This window comes from Malaclemys terrapin, chromosome 15 (genome assembly GCF_027887155.1).
Source record: "Malaclemys terrapin pileata isolate rMalTer1 chromosome 15, rMalTer1.hap1, whole genome shotgun sequence".
Taxonomy (NCBI): Eukaryota; Metazoa; Chordata; order Testudines; family Emydidae; genus Malaclemys; species Malaclemys terrapin.
The window spans coordinates 3,054,259-3,073,289 of NC_071519.1; the positions used below are offsets into that span (position 1 = coordinate 3,054,259).

A 19,031-nucleotide genomic window follows, 5' to 3' on the forward strand; every position below is an offset into this window, starting at 1 on the left:
AGCCACCACGTGGCTTGAATCCTGTATCGTCCTCTGGGGCACCATCCAAGGCTACTGAGTCCCCCCCGACCTGCCGTCACTCCCTGGGAATGAGGGAGAAGGAACTGGGAATGAACCAGGAATGAGAGAACCACTAGGGGGCAGCCCTAGGCCACAGAATGGGCTGTGGGGTGGTGTTCCGGAGAAATGGATCCGGTGGCGGGGGGGGGTCAGGGGTGGTTCTGGTTTTTCTTGGCCATCGAGTCTGGAAGTTTCTAGCTGATCTGTTTCCTTCTGCCCCCGCCTCCCAGCCATGCAGTAATGCAGGAAATTGGGAGGAAAGGGGGGGGACTGGAGCATGGGGGGGGGCGGCATGCGTGGGCACACACGAGGAAGGAGATGGGGGGGCGCGCGTGCACGTGATTGTGCCCCGTGTGTCGGCTGTTTGTGTGTGGTGGGGAGGGGTGGGAGGGAGTGTTGTTTGTGGAGTGGGGGGGGCGATGTGGGGTTGTTTAGCTGCGTTTTGTCCCGCTGCAAACGGTGGGTGCGTCTTGGAGCTGGGTGAGGGGTCCCCGTGTAACCGGCTGCTCCGCCCCAGAGGTGGCCGCATCTCAGCGCCAGGCGAGGGGTCCCGGGGTAACCAGCCGCCCCACCCCAGAGGTGGCCGCATCTCAGTGCTGGGCGAGGGGTCCCTGTGTAACCAGGCTGACATAGTCCGAGAAAGCATAGGGACCACGGCAGCAGGCTGGCTACCGGCTAGATGGGCTCGTCAGTCTGACCTGTCTGGGCTGCCCTCTTTGCCTTCCTGGCCTTCCCCCGTCTCCCCCTGGCCCATGGCCCGGCTGCCGCCTTGGGGCCGTGACTCACCCCGGCCCTCCGGGTTCACTGGGGGGTGTGTTTCTGTCCGGGCGGGGGGGCAGGGATGACATCTTCGCACCTGTTTCCTGCTTCAATGACTGTTGCGGAAGGAGCTGGGGGGGCACCCCCATCTCCGCACCCCACCCCGCCCCCTTTGCCGGCTCTGAGACACAGGAAGGAAATCCGGCCAGCTGGGCTCTGGCCACAGCAGAGAACCGCTGGCTGAGACCGGAGCCCGCTGAGCCTGGCGGGATGGAGGATGGGGTGGCACCCCAGCATTAGCCCCCCCCAACTCCTGTGGGGGGGGTGTTGGGGGTTGCGAGGGCCTGTGACGTTGGGGGCTGTGTCTTGGCTGCCTGTGAGTGAGGCAGGGGAAATCTTCTCGGGTGCGGGGCAGTACGGGGGCCAGGACACACAATGTTACCTAGAGGATGCCAGCTCCCATCCAGCCCCAGGGCAGGGACTGGCTGGCTCAGGGGGGCAGGGAATGGGGCACAGGGCCTTTCCCCTGTCCCCCGGTCCCCATCCCCTCCAGAAGTGAACCTCATCACAGATCAAGGAGTGCAACTGTCTACACCTGCTGTGCAGGGGGGACCTGGATTAATAATCGAGGGTGCCTGATTTTGTATTAAAGGTGTAGGACTCCTGAGTTCTCTCCCCGGCTCTGGGAGGGGAGTGGGGGCTGGTGGGTTAGAGCTGGGGGGAGGCTGGGAGCCAGGACGCCTGGGTTCTCTCCCCGGCTCTGGGAGGGGAGTGGGGGCTGGTGGGTTAGAGCAAGGGGGGCTGGGAGCCAGGACTCCTGGGTTCTCTCCCCGGCTCTGGGAGGGGAGTGGGGGCTGGTGGGTTAGAGCAGGGGGGGCTGGGAGCCAGGACTCCTGGGTTCTCTCCCCAGCTCTGGGAGGGGAGCAGGGGCTGGTGTAGAGCAGGGGGGCTGGGAACCAGGACTCCTGGGTTCTCTCCCCAGCTCTGGGAGGGGAGCGGGGGCTGGTGGGTTAGAGTAGGGGGGGCTGGGAGCCAGGACTCCTGGGTTCTGTCCCCGGCTCTGGGAGGGGAGTGGGGGCTGGTGGGTCAGAGCAGGGGGGCTGGGATCCAGGACTCCTGGGTTCTCTCCCCGGCTCTGGGAGGGGAGTGGGGGCTGGTGGGTTAGAGGAGGGGGGGCACTGGGAGCCAGGACTCCTGGGTTCTCTCCCTGGCTCTGGGAGGGGAGAGGGGGCTGGTGTCTGATTCCAAATTCACCACGGGGTTGCTGAATGCAGCCCTGCCCCCACTTGCAGTTCGGGGGGGGTGACTCTGGCTTGACCCCAGGGAGCCTGGATCCGAATTGAGACCCCCCCATTCCTGCCCCCCCATCCCCACCCCCACGCTGTGCAGGAAGCTCCCAGCTCAGGCAGTGACGCTGTGCAGGGACCCAGGCAGGACACAGCTGCCCGGGGTCCATTGTTAGGGCAGGAAGCTGGGATGGGGCGTGTCTGTGGCCCCCCTGGCCCTCTTCAGTGAGCACAGACAGCAGGACAGGGGGCCCGGACGCCTGGGTTCTCTCCTGGCTCTGGGAGGGGAGTGGGGGCTGGTGGGTTAGAGCAGGGGGGGCTGGGAGCCAGAACTCCTGGGTTCCATCCCAAAGAGCTTATGGGTGAGTTCTTTTCCAGCTAAGAAAAGTGGGGTGGGGGTGACACCCCCATTCTCTTTGTCGGGCTGCAGTACTTCAGCTGCTTCGTGGGGCTCTGTGTCCCGTCCTGCCCAGCACCCCTCTTGTCCGCTCTGAGGGAACTGGCCTCCCCCAGGCCAGCCCAGCACAACCCCTGGGGCTCTTTAGCTTCTCTCCCACCCCAGAGGAAGACGCAGGAGCTTTGCAGGCTGTGGATTTCCAGGGGCAGAGGGTGGGTGGAGAGAAAAGAGGGACTGGCCCAAGGGTAAACAGTGAGTTTGCAGCAGATCAGGGGAGAGAACCCAGGAGTCCTGGATCCCAGCCTGTCACGGAGTATTGGGGGACTCAGGGCCCTGCACCCCCGACTTCCTGCGATTCACCATGACTCTCAGCCAGCCAGTAAAGCAGAAGGTTTATTTGGATGACAGGAATACAGTCCAAGACAGGTCTTGCAGGCACAGACAACAGGGCCCCCCTCAGTTAGGTCCAGCTTGGGGTCCCAGGGCATGCCAGCCCACCCCCCTTTGGGGGTCAGAGCCATCTCTGCCTCCCAGCCATCTCTCCAGCCTCCTTCCAGCACTCTGCTTTCAGCGACCCCTCCCACAGCCTTTGTTCAGTTTCCCGGGCTAAGGAGTCGCCTCCCCTTCAACCCCTTCCTGGGTTCTCATGTTACACACTCAGGTATGCGCCCTCGGGCGCCCTCGGGCAGATCCCATCCTGCAATGCAGACTATCCCAGAACACTCCCCTGTCAGCATTCACAGACCACCGTGAGAACAGGCCCAGTTCGTCACATCTCTCCCCCCTTCGAGACCGAACTGAGCAGGGTCACTTTAGCCAGTGACCCGGGGAAGTTCGAACCTACCCCCGTTCCCATGGATGCCCCCGCATCCCTCCAGTTCCTTGGTGGGAATTACACCAGGCCCCTTCAGTTTCACGCCCCCCCTTAGGTCGGGGTGCTTGATGGCACTCGCAGTTCGCATGTGGGAAGGTTTATGCGGCCTGTGCCCTTTTCCCACCCCCATACCTCTGGGGTTCCAACTGGGCTGTGGTCTTCTCCCAGCGCTCCAGTCTGGAGGTCTGTGCTTTGGGCTCTCTTGGTTTAGAGCCGCCCTTTTAACCTTGGCCACCCTCTGGAAAGGATCCTTTATGCTGGGCAAGGGTCCTAAAGCTGTTTTCCCCTTGTCCCAGGCCTTCCTCCCCCTCTGACAGGGGTCACAGGATCCGCAGTACTGTCGGACAGTAACAAAGACCCCAGGCCAGTAAAAGCTCCGTAGCAGCCTCTGCTGGGTACGCCAGGTTCCCTGGTGCCCTGAGAGGGGAATGTTATGGGCCCGGCACAGCAGCTGGCGGCGATACTTCTGGGGTACCACCAGCTGCCTCCTGATCCCCCCTGACTCCATTTCCCCTGGGGGAGCCCATTCTCGGTACAGGAACCCCTTCTCCCACAGGAACCTTTTCCGGTCACCTCGTCCCATGGTCTGTACCGCATTGAGGTCGGCCAGGTCCCTTATCTTCCGCAAGGAGGGATCTCTCTGCAACTCGGCCTGGAACTCAGCAGCTGGGACGGGGATGGCCACCTGCTCTCTCTCGCCCGCTGGGTCCGAAGCTGCAGCCTCCCTGAGCCGCGTCCCTGGGCGTTCCCTCCCCACCAGGTTAGGGTCCCGCGCCTCAGGCAAGGCACCCCCCCCAAGGCCAGGGCGCAGTGCCCCTCGCCGGCTCTGACCACGGGTCACAACTAAGGCGGTCTGGGGGCTGCTGGGCCAGTCCTCTAGGTCCCCCCCCCATCAACACCTCAGTGGGCAAATGGTGGTGCACTCCCACGTCCTTGGGGCCCTCCTTGGCCCCCCATTTCAGGTGTACCCTCGCTACGGGAACCTTGAATGGGGTCCCGCCCACCCCGGTCAGGGTCAGGAAGGTGTTGGGCACCACCCGATCTGGGGCCACCACCTCGGGCCGGGCCAGTGTCACCTCTGCGCCCGTGTCCCAGTAACCATAAACTTCCTTCCCATCCACCTCCAGGGGAACAAGGCACTCGCTCCGCAGGGACAGCCCCGCGCCAACCCTGTAAACGGAGAACTTTGAATCCGGAGCATCTGGCCCCCCAGAGAAGCTGGCCTGGGGCTCTCCTCCCTCCTTAGCAGGTGATACTCTGCCAGCCCCCCTTCCCTGGGAATGCTGCCTCTCGCCGGGCTGGGTCTCTACCCAGTCAACCCTCTGTGGGTTCGGCCTGCTCAGTCTGTCCCTGAGCCTGGGGCACTGGGCCCGTATGTGGCCCTTTTGGCCACAGTGGTAGCAGCCCATGTCCCATGGGTCCCCTTGAGTGGGTCGGATGGTCCTGATGCCGGATGTTCCCCTCTGATGGGGTTTTTCTGTATTTTCCCACGGGGAGGTCCCATGGTGACTCTCTCTCTGCGTTGTGGTGGGATTGCTCCTTTGGGACTCCTCCCTGCCACCCCCTGACCGGCTCTTTACAAACTCATCAGCCAGCTGCCCGGCGTGTCGCGGGTTCTCTGGCTTTCTGTCCACCAACCACAGCCTCAGGTCGGATGGGCACCGCTCATACAGTTGCTCCAGTACCAGCAGTTTAATCAGGTCCTCCTTCGTCTGGGCCCCACCAGCCCACTTGCTGGCGTATCTTTCCATGCGGGCGGCTAGTTGCAGATATGAGATCTCAGGGGTTTTATCTTGACTCCGGAACCTTTCCCGGTACATCTCAGGAGTCAGCCCAAACTCTCGTAGCAGGGCCTTTTTGAATAGTTCGTAGTCCCCTTTCCCTGCCTCTCCCAGTTGGCGGTACAATGCCACGGATTTGGGGTCCAGTAAGGGGGTAAGGACCCGGAGTCTGTCCGCGGGCTCCACCCGATGCAGCTCGCAGGCCGTCTCAAAGGCCTCCAGGAAGTCATCCATGTCCTCCCCCTCCTTGTATGGGGCCATGATGCACTTATCAAAGCTCCGTGCAGTCCTGGGTCCCCCCTCACTCACCGCAGCCGGGGGTTCGCTGCCCTTCAATCTCGCCAGTTCCAGGTCATGCTGACGCTGTCTCTCATTCTCCTGTCTCTGTCTCTCATTCTCCTCCCGTTCCTGCTGACGCTGTCTCTCTTCATGCTGTCTCTGTTGTTCACGATCCTCCAGCTCCCTCAGTTTTAGCTCTTTCTCCCATTCCAGCCAATTCCGCTCCCCGGATGCCGAACGTCGCCGGGAGGATCCTCTGCTGGCCGGCGGGCTTCGCCGGGGGGACCCCCTGCTGGCCGGGGGGGTCACGGTGCCTTCGGTATTTGCTGGGCTCCTCCCCACCCTTCCCCTAGGCATAGGAAGGAGGGGTCTCGGGAAGCCCTCAGCAGCCGGCTGACCACTCCCAGCTGGGACAGACACTGGTGCCTGCGCTGCATTTGCCAGGCTGCTTCCCTGAGACACAGGGATCAGTTCATTCGCGCGATCTTCCGCCTCCAGCTGGGCAATGAGCTGTTCTTTAGTGAGCCTCCCAATGCGCAGCCGCCTCTGCTTGCACAGCTCCACCAGGTCGCTCTTAAGCCGCTTGGCATACATCTTCCTGCTGGCCACTCACCGGCCTGTGTGCTCACAGCTCCCCACAGTTCCCAGGGGGACCCCTAGTGTGCCAGCTCTTCTCGAGGTCACTGCCTCTCTGCCAGGGTCGAGCTGCAGACTCCTCCGCCCCTGGGACCACTCGCTGCGATCCCCCCGGGGGACCCTGTTACTGCAAAAGTCCTTCTCGCTGGTCACACACTCCCAGGGGTAATAACCGTCTCTCTCCCACTCTTCAGCCGGCCTGGTCCCCGTCAATCCCCCTTCGTTTTACTGCTCCCCAGTCACTTACTGCAGGAAGCGCCGTCCACGGGGTGCAGTAGATCCCACCGCTGCCACCAGTTGTCACGGAGTATTGGGGGACTCAGGGCCCTGCACCCCCGACTTCCTGCGATTCACCATGACTCTCAGCCAGCCAGTAAAGCAGAAGGTTTATTTGGATGACAGGAATACAGTCCAAGACAGGTCTTGCAGGCACAGACAACAGGGCCCCCCTCAGTTAGGTCCAGCTTGGGGTCCCAGGGCATGCCAGCCCACCCCCCTTTGGGGGTCAGAGCCATCTCTGCCTCCCAGCCATCTCTCCAGCCTCCTTCCAGCACTCTGCTTTCAGCGACCCCTCCCACAGCCTTTGTTCAGTTTCCCGGGCTAAGGAGTCGCCTCCCCTTCAACCCCTTCCTGGGTTCTCATGTTACACACTCAGGTATGCGCCCTCGGGCGCCCTCGGGCAGATCCCATCCTGCAATGCAGACTATCCCAGAACACTCCCCTGTCAGCATTCACAGACCACCGTGAGAACAGGCCCAGTTCGTCACACAGCCCCCCTGCTCTAACCACCAGGCCCCGCTCCCCTCCCAGAGCCGGGGAGAGAACCCAGGAGTCCTGGCTCCCAGCCCCCCCTGCTCTAACCACCAGGCCCCACTCCCCTCCCAGAGCCGGGGAGAGAACCCAGGAGTCCTGGCTCCCAGCCCCCCCTGCTCTAACCACCAGGCACCATTCCCCTTCCAGAGCCAGGGAGAGAACCCAGGAGTCCTGGCTCCCAGCCCCACCTGCTCTAACCCACTAGCCCCCACTCCCCTCCCAGAGCCAGGGAGAGAACCCAGGAGTTCTGGCTCCCTGCCCCCCCCCCCGCTCTAATCCACCAGCCCCCACTCCCCTCCCAGAGCCGGGGAGAGAACCCAGGAGTCCTGGCTCCCAGCCCCCCCTGCTCTAACCACCAGCCTCCACTCCCCTCCCAGAGCCGGGGAGAGAACCCAGGAGTCCTGGCTCCCAGCCCCCCCTGCTCTAACCCACCAGCCCCCACTGCCCTGCGAGAGTCAAATGGTAAAACTAAAGACTGGATCCCGGAAGAACTGGTCATCCAGTCCCCCCAGGGGACACTGGATTGAGGTAGCTGGGTGGGATCTGTTGTGGGCATTTGTGTCTGAGTGAGGACTTTCTTTCCTTTCTTCTTCTTCCCCCACCCCCAGAGGTGGCTGCATCTCAGTGCTGGGAGCACTGGCCCCAGGGCGGCACTAGGGGGTGCTGTGGGGTAGGGAGTGGGGCAGGGGGGGCTCAGCAGGGGGCACTCTCCCCTGGCAGGGGGCTGGCCCCAGGGTGGGGCTGTGGGGCAGGGAGCGGGGCAGGGGGGGCTCAGCGGGGGGCACTCTCCCCTGGCAGGGGGCTGGCCCTGTGGGGCAGGGAGCGGGGCGGGGGGCTCAGCGGGGGGCACTCTCCCCTGGCAGGGGGCTGGCCCCAGGGTGGCGCTGTGGGGCAGGGAGCGGGGGGGGGCACTCTCCACAGACAGGCAGGGTCTTGCTAAACAAAATCCACCAGTGCCTCTGTCCAAAACAGCTTTATTGAAAGCAGCCACCGAGCCGCGGGTTGAGGTGCTACAGGGTGTGGGGCCAGAACCAGCTTTTGACAGATACCCCGAAATCCACTCAAAATACACCCCCCCAACCCCCGCCCGATCCAAACCTCTCCCCCACCGGACCACTGAGGCGGAGCCGTGATTTGAAAGTACATTTTGTCCCGCAGTGTTCGGTGTCAATATAGAATAGTCCCACCTCTGCAATTTACCCCCGTTTGCATGTTTCCCAGCAACATGTGCTTGTAGCTGGGGGGTGGGGCAGGGGGGGTTCAAATCCCAGAAGAACTACGAGGGGGTGGCAGGAGGTTAAATCTGCCACTGCACCTCTCCAGTAGCACAGCACTAGGAATAACTGTTACATTTCCCCTCTAGGGGGCGCCAGCTTCCATCCAGCCCCAGGCCAGGGACTGGCTGGCTCAAGGGAGCAGGGAATGGGGCACGGGGCCGGTCCACTCTAGGGGGCACTAGCTCCGTATCCAGCCCCATGACAGGGCGACTGGCCAGCTCAGGGGGTGGGGGATGGGACACGGGGCCTGTCCCCTCTAGGCTGCCCTGTGTATCTACCCAGCGGCAAAGACTACCTTGGTAATGGGAACCGGTCCCATCGTTGGGTGAACCTGTGCGTGATAGAGAGAAGAACTGACCCCGACTAGGTTGGGAGTAGGAGATGGGAGATGTGTGTGTTCCTGGTCCGTCTACAGTCCCGTTGTATGGATGGTCACCTGATCCCAACCTATCAGGTCTAGACTACTCCTAGGCTAGCCAATCTAAACCGCCCAACCTTCTAGACTGGATTAGCCATTCTAGATAGTGCTAGCCTTCCTAGGCTAGGTCATTCTAGATGGTGCTATATGGTCCAGGCTGCGGCATCCCTTCCTAAGCTATGGTTTCTAGATTTGGGCTATCATTCTAGACTGGGCTGTCCATACCTAGGTTATCAGTACTAGACTGTGCAGTCCTGGGTGGTGGTATCCATTTCTTGTTCATGAATTCTAGATTATGCTTGCCATCCTAGGTTGTACTCTCCATTATAGGCAGCACAGTCTGTTCCAGACAGCACAAACTGTTCAGAGACTATGTGTTCTAGATTGTGTTATCTTTCTAGACAGGACTTTTCATTCCTAGGCGATCCATTCTAGGCTGGCATAACCCTTCCCAATCTATTGATTCTCGATTGGGCAATCTGTTCTAGACCATGCAATCCATTCCTATGGCATCAGTTCTAGAATGGACTATCTGTTCTAGACTTTACTCTACATTGATTGTAGGTTCCATTATCCATTCTACGCCACACTATCTATTCCTAAAAAAACAACAAGGAGTTGTTTTTGTGGATACAGACTAACACGGCTACCCGCTGATATTTGTATCCATTCCTAGGTTGTTTTAGACTATGCTATTCTAGACTCTTTTCCCATTTGTTTTTCCCCCTGGCAATTGGAAGGCAATAAACTTCCCACCTCATTCCAAAACCACAGCTCCCTCCCTTTTCCCCACATACCGTGAAGCACCAGAGGTTCCAGACCTCTTCTGGAGCAGCAAAGACCAGTTGTTGCTGAAATTTTGAGCTTTATTCTAGGGACACTGTGATCCCAGATCCCTCTCTTGCCCCAGTAACCTGCTCTGACTTTAATTGTTTTGGGGGAGTAGGGGATGTGGTCTCAGTCCTTGCAACGTATTGCATCAGCTCTTCTGTTCCCTCACCCGTGCCAAATATCTTCCACCCTGCAGTATTCCAGATCCAGAGGGATTCCTGAATGATACAGCCCATCAATCAGTTGTGTTCTAGACTCATCCAATGACAATCTAGAACCTTAGCTGGGACCAGAGACTCTGCGTCACTCTAGCTTTGGTCTCCACAACTTGAGCTTTCGGGGTTGGACTAGATGACCTCCTGAGGTCCCTTCCAACCCTGATATTCTATGATTCTATGAAATGCCCAAAGGCCATCTGGCAAAGTGAATATGGAAGGGTTACAGATTAATAATCTAGAACCCCTGCTCCAGAAGCCCTTGAGCTGAGCGGTTCCACAATCTGGAGACAGAGACTCCAAAGAACCTAAAACCCAGGATCTGGTAGACAGGAGGCCTCAGAGGTTCTAGTATCTGGAGAAGTATTATTGAGAAAAAGGCCTGGAAGTCAGGAACCCATAGCCAGACGACCTCAGAGGCAATATGTGATGGGGGCCTGGATCATCTACATTTTAACAATCCAGAACCTCTGCTCCTGAAACCTTTGATTCGAGAGGCTCCAGACTCGTTGGATGGAATATTTAGATTCAGAAAATACAGATTCTGGAACCCAGGATTCCGTAAAGAGAAGACCTCAGAGGATCTGGACTCTGGAGCTGGAATATGTAGACTCCAGAAGAACACAGTCTAGAACCCACAATTCAGTAGACAAGACACCTCAAATGTTCTGGATCCCATGATCCCATATCCATTTAAATGTGGGTGTTCTACACTCAGAAGGTGGAACATTTAAATGCTGGATAACATAGCCCTGAACACCGGATACCTTAGGTTCTAGACTCCAACCAGATAATCTCCAGAATGTCCCCAGACCTTAGGATCAAACTCCTTGCTTTGCTACACCTCACGCTTCCAGAGATCTCCAACACATCAAGAACCCTTTTGCAACGGACCTGCCCCAATACGACTCTAGGACCATCTAGAGCGGGCAACTAACTAACACAGGGTCAAGTGGCCGAGCTACAAACACCTTTTCCATTTGCTCCAAGCACTAACATTGCAAAGCAAATTAAAAGTAACAAAAAATACACCCCTCAACTTGGGGAGTAATTAAAAAAATATAGATAGATACAGGTCAGAAAAAGCCACTGTCAGCAAAAAAATACATTTAATTCTTTAAAGAACCTTTGTGAAAAAGAAAAGACAACACCTTAAACCAGCATCAAGCTGGAGTCACCAGTTGTCCATAGAGACATTGTAGGTAGGGGAAAGCTTAACTGGAGTGACTCTGTATTAAAACTGGTTTAAACAAAATTCTGGAGTCACCAGTTGTCCATAGACACTTCTAGGGTAGGCTAGATCTTCAGTAAAGACTCTGTAGACAAATGGTGAATCTGGATTTTAGTAAAATCAGAGTCAATCCAGAGTCAATCCACAGAACTTTAGAGACTGGACTAGAATGTCTTTGAGGTCTTCATGGACAGCTAGTGACTCCTGATTTTGATTAAACTGCTGTCAAACCAGAGACATCCGGTGTCCCTAAAGATGTCCAACCTCGCTGAGAACTTAACTGGAGTGCCTCTGGGTTGACACTAGTGTCACCAAAACTGCAGCACCACAATGAGCTGGCTAGAGAGACTTCCAGGGTGGTTAAATCAGTCACTCCTCCCAGATTTAGATCGTGATTAGAACTTCACTGAAGTCTATGCACAACTGGCAACTGCTGATTTCAGTTAAGCCAACATCAAGCCAGCGTCATCAGTTGTCCATAGAGATGTCCAGGGTAGGAGAGAATTCAGAGTGACTCTGGATTGAAACCGGTTTAACCAAATGAGATATTGTCTTCCAGAAGAAAACATAAATCAACTGAAAATTAAGTAGCTAAGACAAGTGGGGGGTGTGGTCTCTCAGGATGCTCTGCCTGCAGAGCTCTGACATCACTTCCTGTGCCACACTTAAAGAACCCAGGACTCCTGGGTTCTCTCCCCAGCTCTGGGAGGAGAGTGGTGTGTTAGTGCAGGGTGGGGGGCTGAGAGCCAGGACTCCTGGGTTCCCTCCCCAGCTTGGGGGGGTGGGCAGGCAAAATGGCAGACCCACTTCAAAACACAGGGTGCATATACACTCCGTCCACACACACACACGGAGAACTGGGTCCTCTATAGACTAGAGAGACCACCCTCCTGCATCCCATAGCCCCCCCACGTCCCATAGCACCCCAGCCCAGACACCACAGGACAACACATGCCATGAAAGGGTTTCACGACCAGCGGGCCCCTCCTGACGGGACAGGAATTCCCCCTACCCCGAGACAACGCTCCCTGCTGGCAGGAGCGAAGGCGGCAGCCATGCGGGGTGGGGGAGGAGAGCGGTGTCTCTCTCCTGCCCCCTGGTGGGAGGGGGAGGAAGCACGGTCCCCGTTCAGCAGCGGGCGCCGGCCGGGCCGGCCAGCACCGCGTAGCGAATCTTGGTGTTGGTGACGGCCCCGTGCTTCTGCCGCAGGTGCAGGCGCAGCTGGCTCTTGTGCCGGAAGTGCAGGTGGCAGGTCTCGCACTGCAGGGGGGGCCGCAAGAGAGCAGGGGTCAGCGCCCTGAGCTGGGGGGGGGAACCCAGGAGTCCTGGCTCCCAGCCCCCCTGCTCTAACCACCAGGCCCCACTCCCCTCCCGGAGCTGGGGAGAGAACCCAGGAGTCCTGGCTCCCAGCTTCCCCTGCTCTAACCCACCAGCCCCCACTCCCCTCCCAGAGCCGGGGAGAGAACCCAGGAGTCCTGGCTCCCAGCCCCCCTGCTCTAACCCACCAGCCCCCACTCCCGTCCCAGAGCTGGGGAGAGAACCTAGAAGTCCTGGCTCCCAGCCCCCCCTCTAACCCACCAGCCCCCACTCCCGTCCCAGAGCTGGGGAGAGAACCCAGGAGTCCTGTCCCCCCCTCCCCAACTCACGTGATATGGTTTCTCGCCCGTGTGGATCCGGATGTGGCTCTTGAGTGTCTGTAGGTGCCGGAAGCGGGTCCCGCACGTCTCGCAAGGGTAGGGCTTTTCACCCGTGTGGATCAACACGTGGGCCCGGAGGTGGGCGACCTGCCGGGGGGTAGACAGAGAACGTGATCAGATTCCAGGGGGCTGCAGTACCTGGCCTGGCCACTAGGGAGGCCTGCTTCCCATTGGACTCTATGGGAACCAGGGGCTGCAGATCCCACTGTTACCACCATTAGATGTTGGCCCTTATTGATTGCCTGAGTTTCTCTCCCCCCTCCTTGCCCCAAGCCAACCCTTCACAGCCCCCCATCTCTCCACCCAACTCCCACAGAGCCTACCCCATGCCCTCCCGCCCCCCGCCCGCACCTGCACGAAGCTGGAGCCGCAGGTCTCACACTTGTAGGGCTTTTCCCCTGAGTGGATCCGTGAGTGGGTTTTGAGGTTCGCCGGCCGGTTGAACTGGGCCCCACAGACTCCACAGCGGTATGGCTTCTCACCTGGGGGGGGGGGGAAAGACAGGGGGCAGCTAGGGGGCGGCACAGCCCCCCACCACTCTCCTGTTCCGCACAGCCTCCCATCCCCACTGACCCCTCTCACAATCCCCTGACCCCCTTCCTGTCCCCTCTTTGGCCCCTCCCACCTCCCTTCTGACCCCTCTCCATGAGCCCTCCAACTGCCCCTGACCACTCCCACCTCCCATTGACCCCATCCTCTGATCCCTTCCTGACTCCACCCACCTCCCCTTGTTCCTCCCACCTCCCATTGACCCCTCCCCCTGATCACTTCCTGACTCCACCCACCTCCCTTGTTCCTCCCACCTCCCATTGACCCCTCCCCCTGATCACTTCCTGACTCCACCCACCTCCCTTGTTCCTCCCACCTCCCATTGACCCCTCCCCCTGATGCCTTCCTGACTCCACCCACCTCCCCTGTTCCTCCCACCTCCCATTGACCCCTCCCCCGATCGCTTCCTGACTCCACCCACCTCACCTCGTCCCCCCATTGACTCCTCCCCCTGATCCCTTCCTGACTCCACCCACCTCCCCTGTTCCTCCCACCTCCCATTGACCCCTCCCCACCCCCACCCCTCTCCCAGGTCCCGCCCCCCAGCGCTCCATACTGGTGTGGACGGCGCGGTGGGAGGCCAGGTTGCCCTTGTAGCGAAAGGCTGAGCGGCAGAGCTGGCACTTGAACGGTTTGTTGTCGTGGGGGGCGGCCGCCGGGGCCTGCCCCCTGGCCACCCCCCCTTCCTCCCCCTCCTCCTCGTCCAGGCCCAGCTCGCAGGCCCCGCAGCCGTATGGCCCTGCACCTGCGGAGGAGGGGTGAGAAGGTTCAGGGCATGGCCCAGGGGCCTCCCCAATACTCAGAGCCCACTCCGCAGCATATGGGGCTGTCTCACCCCCAAACAGAGTGTATACGGGACCAGCCCCTCCTCCCACAGCATATGGGACTGGGCCCTCCCCCCACCCCAGATGTGTATGGGACCGGCCCCTCCCCCGCGCCACAGCGCATATGGGACAGGCCCCTCCCCCGCCCCACAGCACGTATGGGACTGGCCCCTCCCCCACCCCACAGTGCGTATCAGACCAGCCCCTCCTCACTCCACAGCGTGTATGGGACCGGCCCCTCCCTCACCCCACAGCGTGTATGGGACCGGCCCCTCCCCCACCCCACAGTGCGTATCAGACCGGCCCCTCCCTCACCCCACAGCGTGTATGGGACCGGCCCCTCCCTCACCCCACAGCGCGTATGGGACCGGCCCCTCCCTCACCCCACAGCGCGTATGGGACCGGCCCCTCCCTCACCCCCACAGTGCGTATGGGACCGGCCCCTCCCTCACCCCACAGTGCGTATGGGACCGGCCCCTCCCTCACCCCACAGTGCGTATGGGACCGGCCCCTCCCTCACCCCACAGCGCGTATCAGACCGGCCCCTCCCTCACCCCACAGCGCGTATGGGACCGGCCCCTCCCTCACCCCACAGCGTGTATGGGACCGGCCCCTCCCTCACCCCACAGCGCGTATGGGACCGGCCCCTCCCTCACCCCACAGTGCGTATGGGACCGGCCCCTCCCTCACCCCACAGTGCGTATGGGACCGGCCCCTCCCTCACCCCACAGTGCGTATGGGACCGGCCCCTCCCTCACCCCACAGTGCGTATGGGACCGGCCCCTCCCTCACCCCACAGTGCGTATGGGACCGGCCCCTCCCTCACCCCACAGCGCGTATCAGACCAGCCCCTCCCTCACCCCACAGCGTGTATGGGACCGGCCCCTCCCTCACCCCACAGCGTGTATGGGACCGGCCCCTGCCCCCACAGTGTGTATATGAGACCAGTCCCTCCCGCCACCCCACAGCGCGTATGGGACCGGCCCCTCCCCCCTCCCAGTGCATGGGCCTGAGCCCCCTTCCTCGCCCCTCACCTGCTGCGGGCTGGGGCGGCCCCTGGGGAAGGCGCTGGGTGCACAGGGGGCACGGTGACAGGGCGGGGGGCGGCCTGCGGGGAGATGGGAAAGGGAGGGGCTTAGCTATCAAGAGGCATAGCTCCTCCCCCCCCCGCAGCATATGGACCAGGTGCCTCTCCTCCCCCCACCGGCTCAGCATATGGACTGGGTGCCTCTCCCCCGCAATATATGGGACCTGGCACCCCTCTCAACTGATGTACGGGACCGGGCACCCCTCCCCCACTCAGTGTATGGGACTGGGTGCTCCTCCCCCTCCCAGCGTATATGGGACCAGGTGCCCCTCCCCTGTATATGGGACCAGTCGCCCCTCCCCCCAGCTCAGCCACTCACCCGCAGGGGGCGCTGTCATGCTGGGTCCTGGGGCCGCCCTCGTCTTCCCCGCCACGGCAGATGCCTCGGTCTCCACCGGCCGGGGGCTCGGGAGGGGTCAGGGGGCCGGGGGGCTGGGGACCGGCCCCGCCTCCTCCCCCCACCCCCTCTCCCCGCAGGGAGTTCAGGACGATGAACTTGTATTTCTTCCAGTTGCAGGCTTTGGGGTTGGGGGCGCAGCCGCTGGACTCGCGGGGGGTGGCGGGGTGCCCCTTGGAGCGCGATGGGCTGTGGGGGGGGCCCCGCTCCCCCCCCGGGGGTGCCCCTCCAGAATCCTTCGCCGGGGGCCTGGCTGGAACCGTTCGCAGGGGGGCCCCTGGGCTCGGCCCCTCTGGGTGGAGACCCCCTGCGGGCACCGTCCCACTGGCGTCTGGAGGTCCTTGGAGGGGGTCCTGGGGCTTGGGGTCTGCTGGGGAGGGGAGTGGCTTGGAGTAGAAGCTAGCGCGGTCGTAACTGCAAGAGAGAAGGATGAAATGAAGGGGGGCAGCTACCCACTCCCCCCCTGCTCTGAGCGAGTCTCCGCCCTGGAGCCGGGGGGGAGCCGGCGCCCCCTAGAAGGGACAGGCCCCTGCCCCATTCCCCGCCCCCCTGAGCCAGCCAGTCCCCGCCCTGGAGCCGGGGGGGCAGCCGGCGCCCCCTAGAGGGGACAGGCCCCTGCCCCATTCCCCGCCCCCCTGAGCCAGCCAGTCCCCGCCCTGGGGCGCCCCCTACCTGGCCTGGACGAAGCGGTGACAGGCGTCCACCACGTGCTCCATCTGCAGGTAGGTGGCAGCGCTGAGCAGGGCTGGGACGGAGGCTGGGGTGAGGGGCAGGCGGGAGGTGTACATGAAATCCAGCAGGGCCTGGAAGCCCCCGGGCTGGATGGATCCAGGCAGGGTGATGACACTGACCTCGCTGCCCCCCTGGGCCAGGAAGATGGAGTAGAAGAAGCCACTGGGGGGGGGGGGAGGAGAAGGGTTAGGGGACTACAACTCCCAGACAGACCACACCTCCCGTGGCCACGCCTCCCCGTCCCACACTGGGGCGTGGCCCAGCCTCAGCCTCCCCATGGCCACGCCTCCTCAGCCCCCTCTCCCCCACCCCGATAGGGGCTCAGACTCTGGCCTGGGGCCCCGCCCCAGCTGTGGATCCAGATGGGCGTGGCCCCCCCTTGCTGGGTGGTCCCACCAACTCCCAGCCATGTCACTGCCCCCCGCCCCATGCCCCAAACAGACCCGCCCCACGGCCACGATGCAAAGCTCACCCCCATGAGCCCCTCAGCCATGTCCGCCCCCATGTCCCCACCCAGCTGCGCCCCACCCTTCCCAACCACGCCCCCTACCCGCAGTGCCCCCTCACAGCCGCGCCCACTGCTGCACAGCCACGCCCGCTCTCGCCACACAGCGCCCATTAACAGCCACGCCCTCACCCCGTCCCGGCCACGCCCCTCTAACCACAGACTGATGCCCTCCCTAGCCACGCCCCCAGCCTTCCCAGCCACTCCCGTTCTAGGCACACTCAATCCTTCCCAGCCACGCCCTCTCTAGCCACGCCCTACCCCTTCCCAGCCACGCCCCCACTAGACACAGAGCAGACACACCCTCTCTAGCCACGCCTCCAGCCTTCTCAGCCATGACCCCTCGGGCCACGCCCACCTCAGCCCAGCAAGCCCACTCCAGCCACGCCCTCACAGCCACGCCCCTTCCTACCCACGCCCACCCCTTCCCACCCATGCCCTCTCCGGCCACGCCCCCAGACCTTCCCAGCCCCCCCCTCACCTGCAGGCAGCGAGCACGGCCTTGTGGGCCACTAGGGGGGCGCCCCCCACCAGCAGGGTGACGTCGGTCAGGGCGCGGCGGTGCCGGAGCTGGTCCAGATTTAGCAGCACATCACTGGCGTGACGCGTGAACTCCCGCACGGAGCCCCCCAGACCCCTGGCCCCACCCGAGCTCATCGTGTCTGCAGGGGGGGGGGGTTCCCACAGGCCAGGGCCTGGGGGGAGAAGTGGTTACTCAAAGGGGAGTCCTGGCTTCCAGCCCCCCCGCTCTAACCCACCAGCCACCGCTCCCCTCCCAGAGCCGGGGAGAGAACCCAGGAGTCCTGGCTCCCAGCCCCCCTGCTCTGGCCCACCAGCCACCGCTCCCCTCCCAGAGCCGGGGAGAGAACCCAGGAGTCCTGGCTTCCAGCCCCCCCTGCTCTAACCCACCAGCCCCCACTCCCCTCCCAGAGCTGGGGAGAGAACCCAGGAGTCCTGGCTTCCAGCCCCCCCGCTCTAACCCACCAGCCACCGCTCCCCTCCCAGAGCCGGGGAGAGAACCCAGGAGTCCTGGCTTCCAGCCCCCCCTGCTCTAACCCACCAGCCCCACTCCCCTCCCAGAGCTGGGGAGAGAACCCAGGAGTCCTGGCTTCCAGCCCCCCCGCTCTAACCCACCAGCCACCGCTCCCCTCCCAGAGCCGGGGAGAGAACCCAGGAGTCCTGGCTTCCAGCCCCCCCGCTCTAACCCACCAGCCACCACACCCCTTCCAAAGCCGGGGATAGAACCCAGGAGTCCTGGCTCCCAGCACCCCCCCCCTCTAACCCACCAGCCCCCACTCCCCTCCCAGAGCCGGGGAGAGAACCCAGGAGTCCTGGCTCCCAGCCCCCCTGCTCTAACCCACCCGACCGCACTGCCCTCCCAGAGCTGGGGAGAGAACCCAGGAGTCCTGGCTCCCAGCCCCCCCTGCTCTAACCACTAGCCCCACTCCCCTCCCAGAGCCGGGGAGAGAACCCAGGAGTCCTGCTCCCAGCCCCCCCTGCTCTAATCCACCAGCCCCCACTCCCCTCCCAGAGCTGGGGAGAGAACCCAGGAGTCCTGGCTCCCACCGCCCCCCCTCCTCTACCCACCAGCCCCCACTCCCCTCACAGAGCCGGGGAGAGAATCCAAGTGTCTGGCAGTGACAGCTCACCCTGACCAGCAGGGACCCTCCGACCTTCCTGCAGCAGGACTTTCGGGGGGGGGTGTAAATTCCAACTGAACCCCCAGTCCGGAGAACCAGCCTCCAATGCTGAGCCAGGCTGGGGTCATCTTATAATGTCCTGAGAGAGGGGGTGGAAGTTCTCTCTCTAGTTCACATCCTTCCGCCCCGGCCCAGCCGCAGGAGGGTCCAAGGGGGGGGGGGAGTATTAATAGACCTTTCAGGAAAAAGGCTGGACAATTCAAGATCCACAAAGAAACCCAGGTCCCAGAGCCCCCGCTCTAACCACCAGCCCCCATTCCCCTCCCAGAGCCGGGGAGAGAACCCAGGAGTCCTGGCTCCCAGCCCCCCCTGCTCTAACCACCAGCCCCCACTTCCCTCCCAGAGCCGGGGAGAGAACCCAGGAGTCCTGGCTCCCAGCCCCCCTGCTCTAACCACCAGCCCCCACTCCCCTCCCAGAGCTGGGGAGAGAACCCAGGAGTCCTGGCTCCCAGCCCCCTCTGCTGTAACCCACCAGTCCCCACTCCCCTCCCAGAGCCGGGGAGAGAACCCAGGAGTCCTGGCTCTGCCCACCCCACCCCCCCACTCTAACCACTAGACACCACTCCCCTCCCAGAGCCGGGGAGAGAACCCAGGTGTCCTGGCTCTGATCCCCCTGCTCAATTCATCCCACTGCTCTGCTAAGGCACCTTCCCTCTCCTTTGAGATCTAAGAATTGGGGGGGG

General features: G+C 62.1%; 1 protein-coding gene across 2 annotated transcripts; it reads right to left on the bottom strand.

The window, feature by feature from the left end:
- Positions 1 to 7,850: 7,850 nt before the first annotated feature.
- On the bottom strand, positions 7,851 to 18,354 carry BCL6B (BCL6B transcription repressor). Of its 2 annotated transcripts, none has more exons than XM_054049467.1 (9): positions 18,298 to 18,354; positions 17,130 to 17,343; positions 16,084 to 16,305; positions 15,334 to 15,825; positions 14,962 to 15,035; positions 13,660 to 13,848; positions 12,906 to 13,036; positions 12,504 to 12,641; positions 7,851 to 12,117 (listed from the first exon to the last, which is right to left on the bottom strand). In XM_054049467.1, the coding sequence occupies exons 2-9, from the start codon at positions 17,303 to 17,305 to the stop codon at positions 11,986 to 11,988; spliced, it is 1,554 nt and encodes a 517-aa protein (XP_053905442.1). In that variant the 5' UTR covers positions 17,306 to 17,343; positions 18,298 to 18,354; the 3' UTR covers positions 7,851 to 11,985. The 2 variants fall into 2 exon arrangements, with proteins under 2 accessions (XP_053905442.1, XP_053905443.1); XM_054049468.1 differs by having other exon boundaries at positions 17,130 to 17,310; positions 18,298 to 18,336.
- Positions 18,355 to 19,031: the final 677 nt, after the last annotated feature.

Excerpts from the sequence above, each read along its gene's own strand:
- BCL6B (XM_054049467.1), bottom strand. The coding sequence starts at position 17,305 with ATGAGCTCGGGTGGGGCCAGGGGTCTGGGGGGCTCCGTGCGGGAGTTC. Across the intron at positions 16,306-17,129 it reads GCCGTGCTCGCTGCCTGCAG|TGGCTTCTTCTACTCCATCT; the intron begins GTGAGGGGGGGG and ends CCCCCCCCCCAG. Across the intron at positions 15,826-16,083 it reads CACCGCTTCGTCCAGGCCAG|TTACGACCGCGCTAGCTTCT; the intron begins GTAGGGGGCGCC and ends TCTCTCTTGCAG.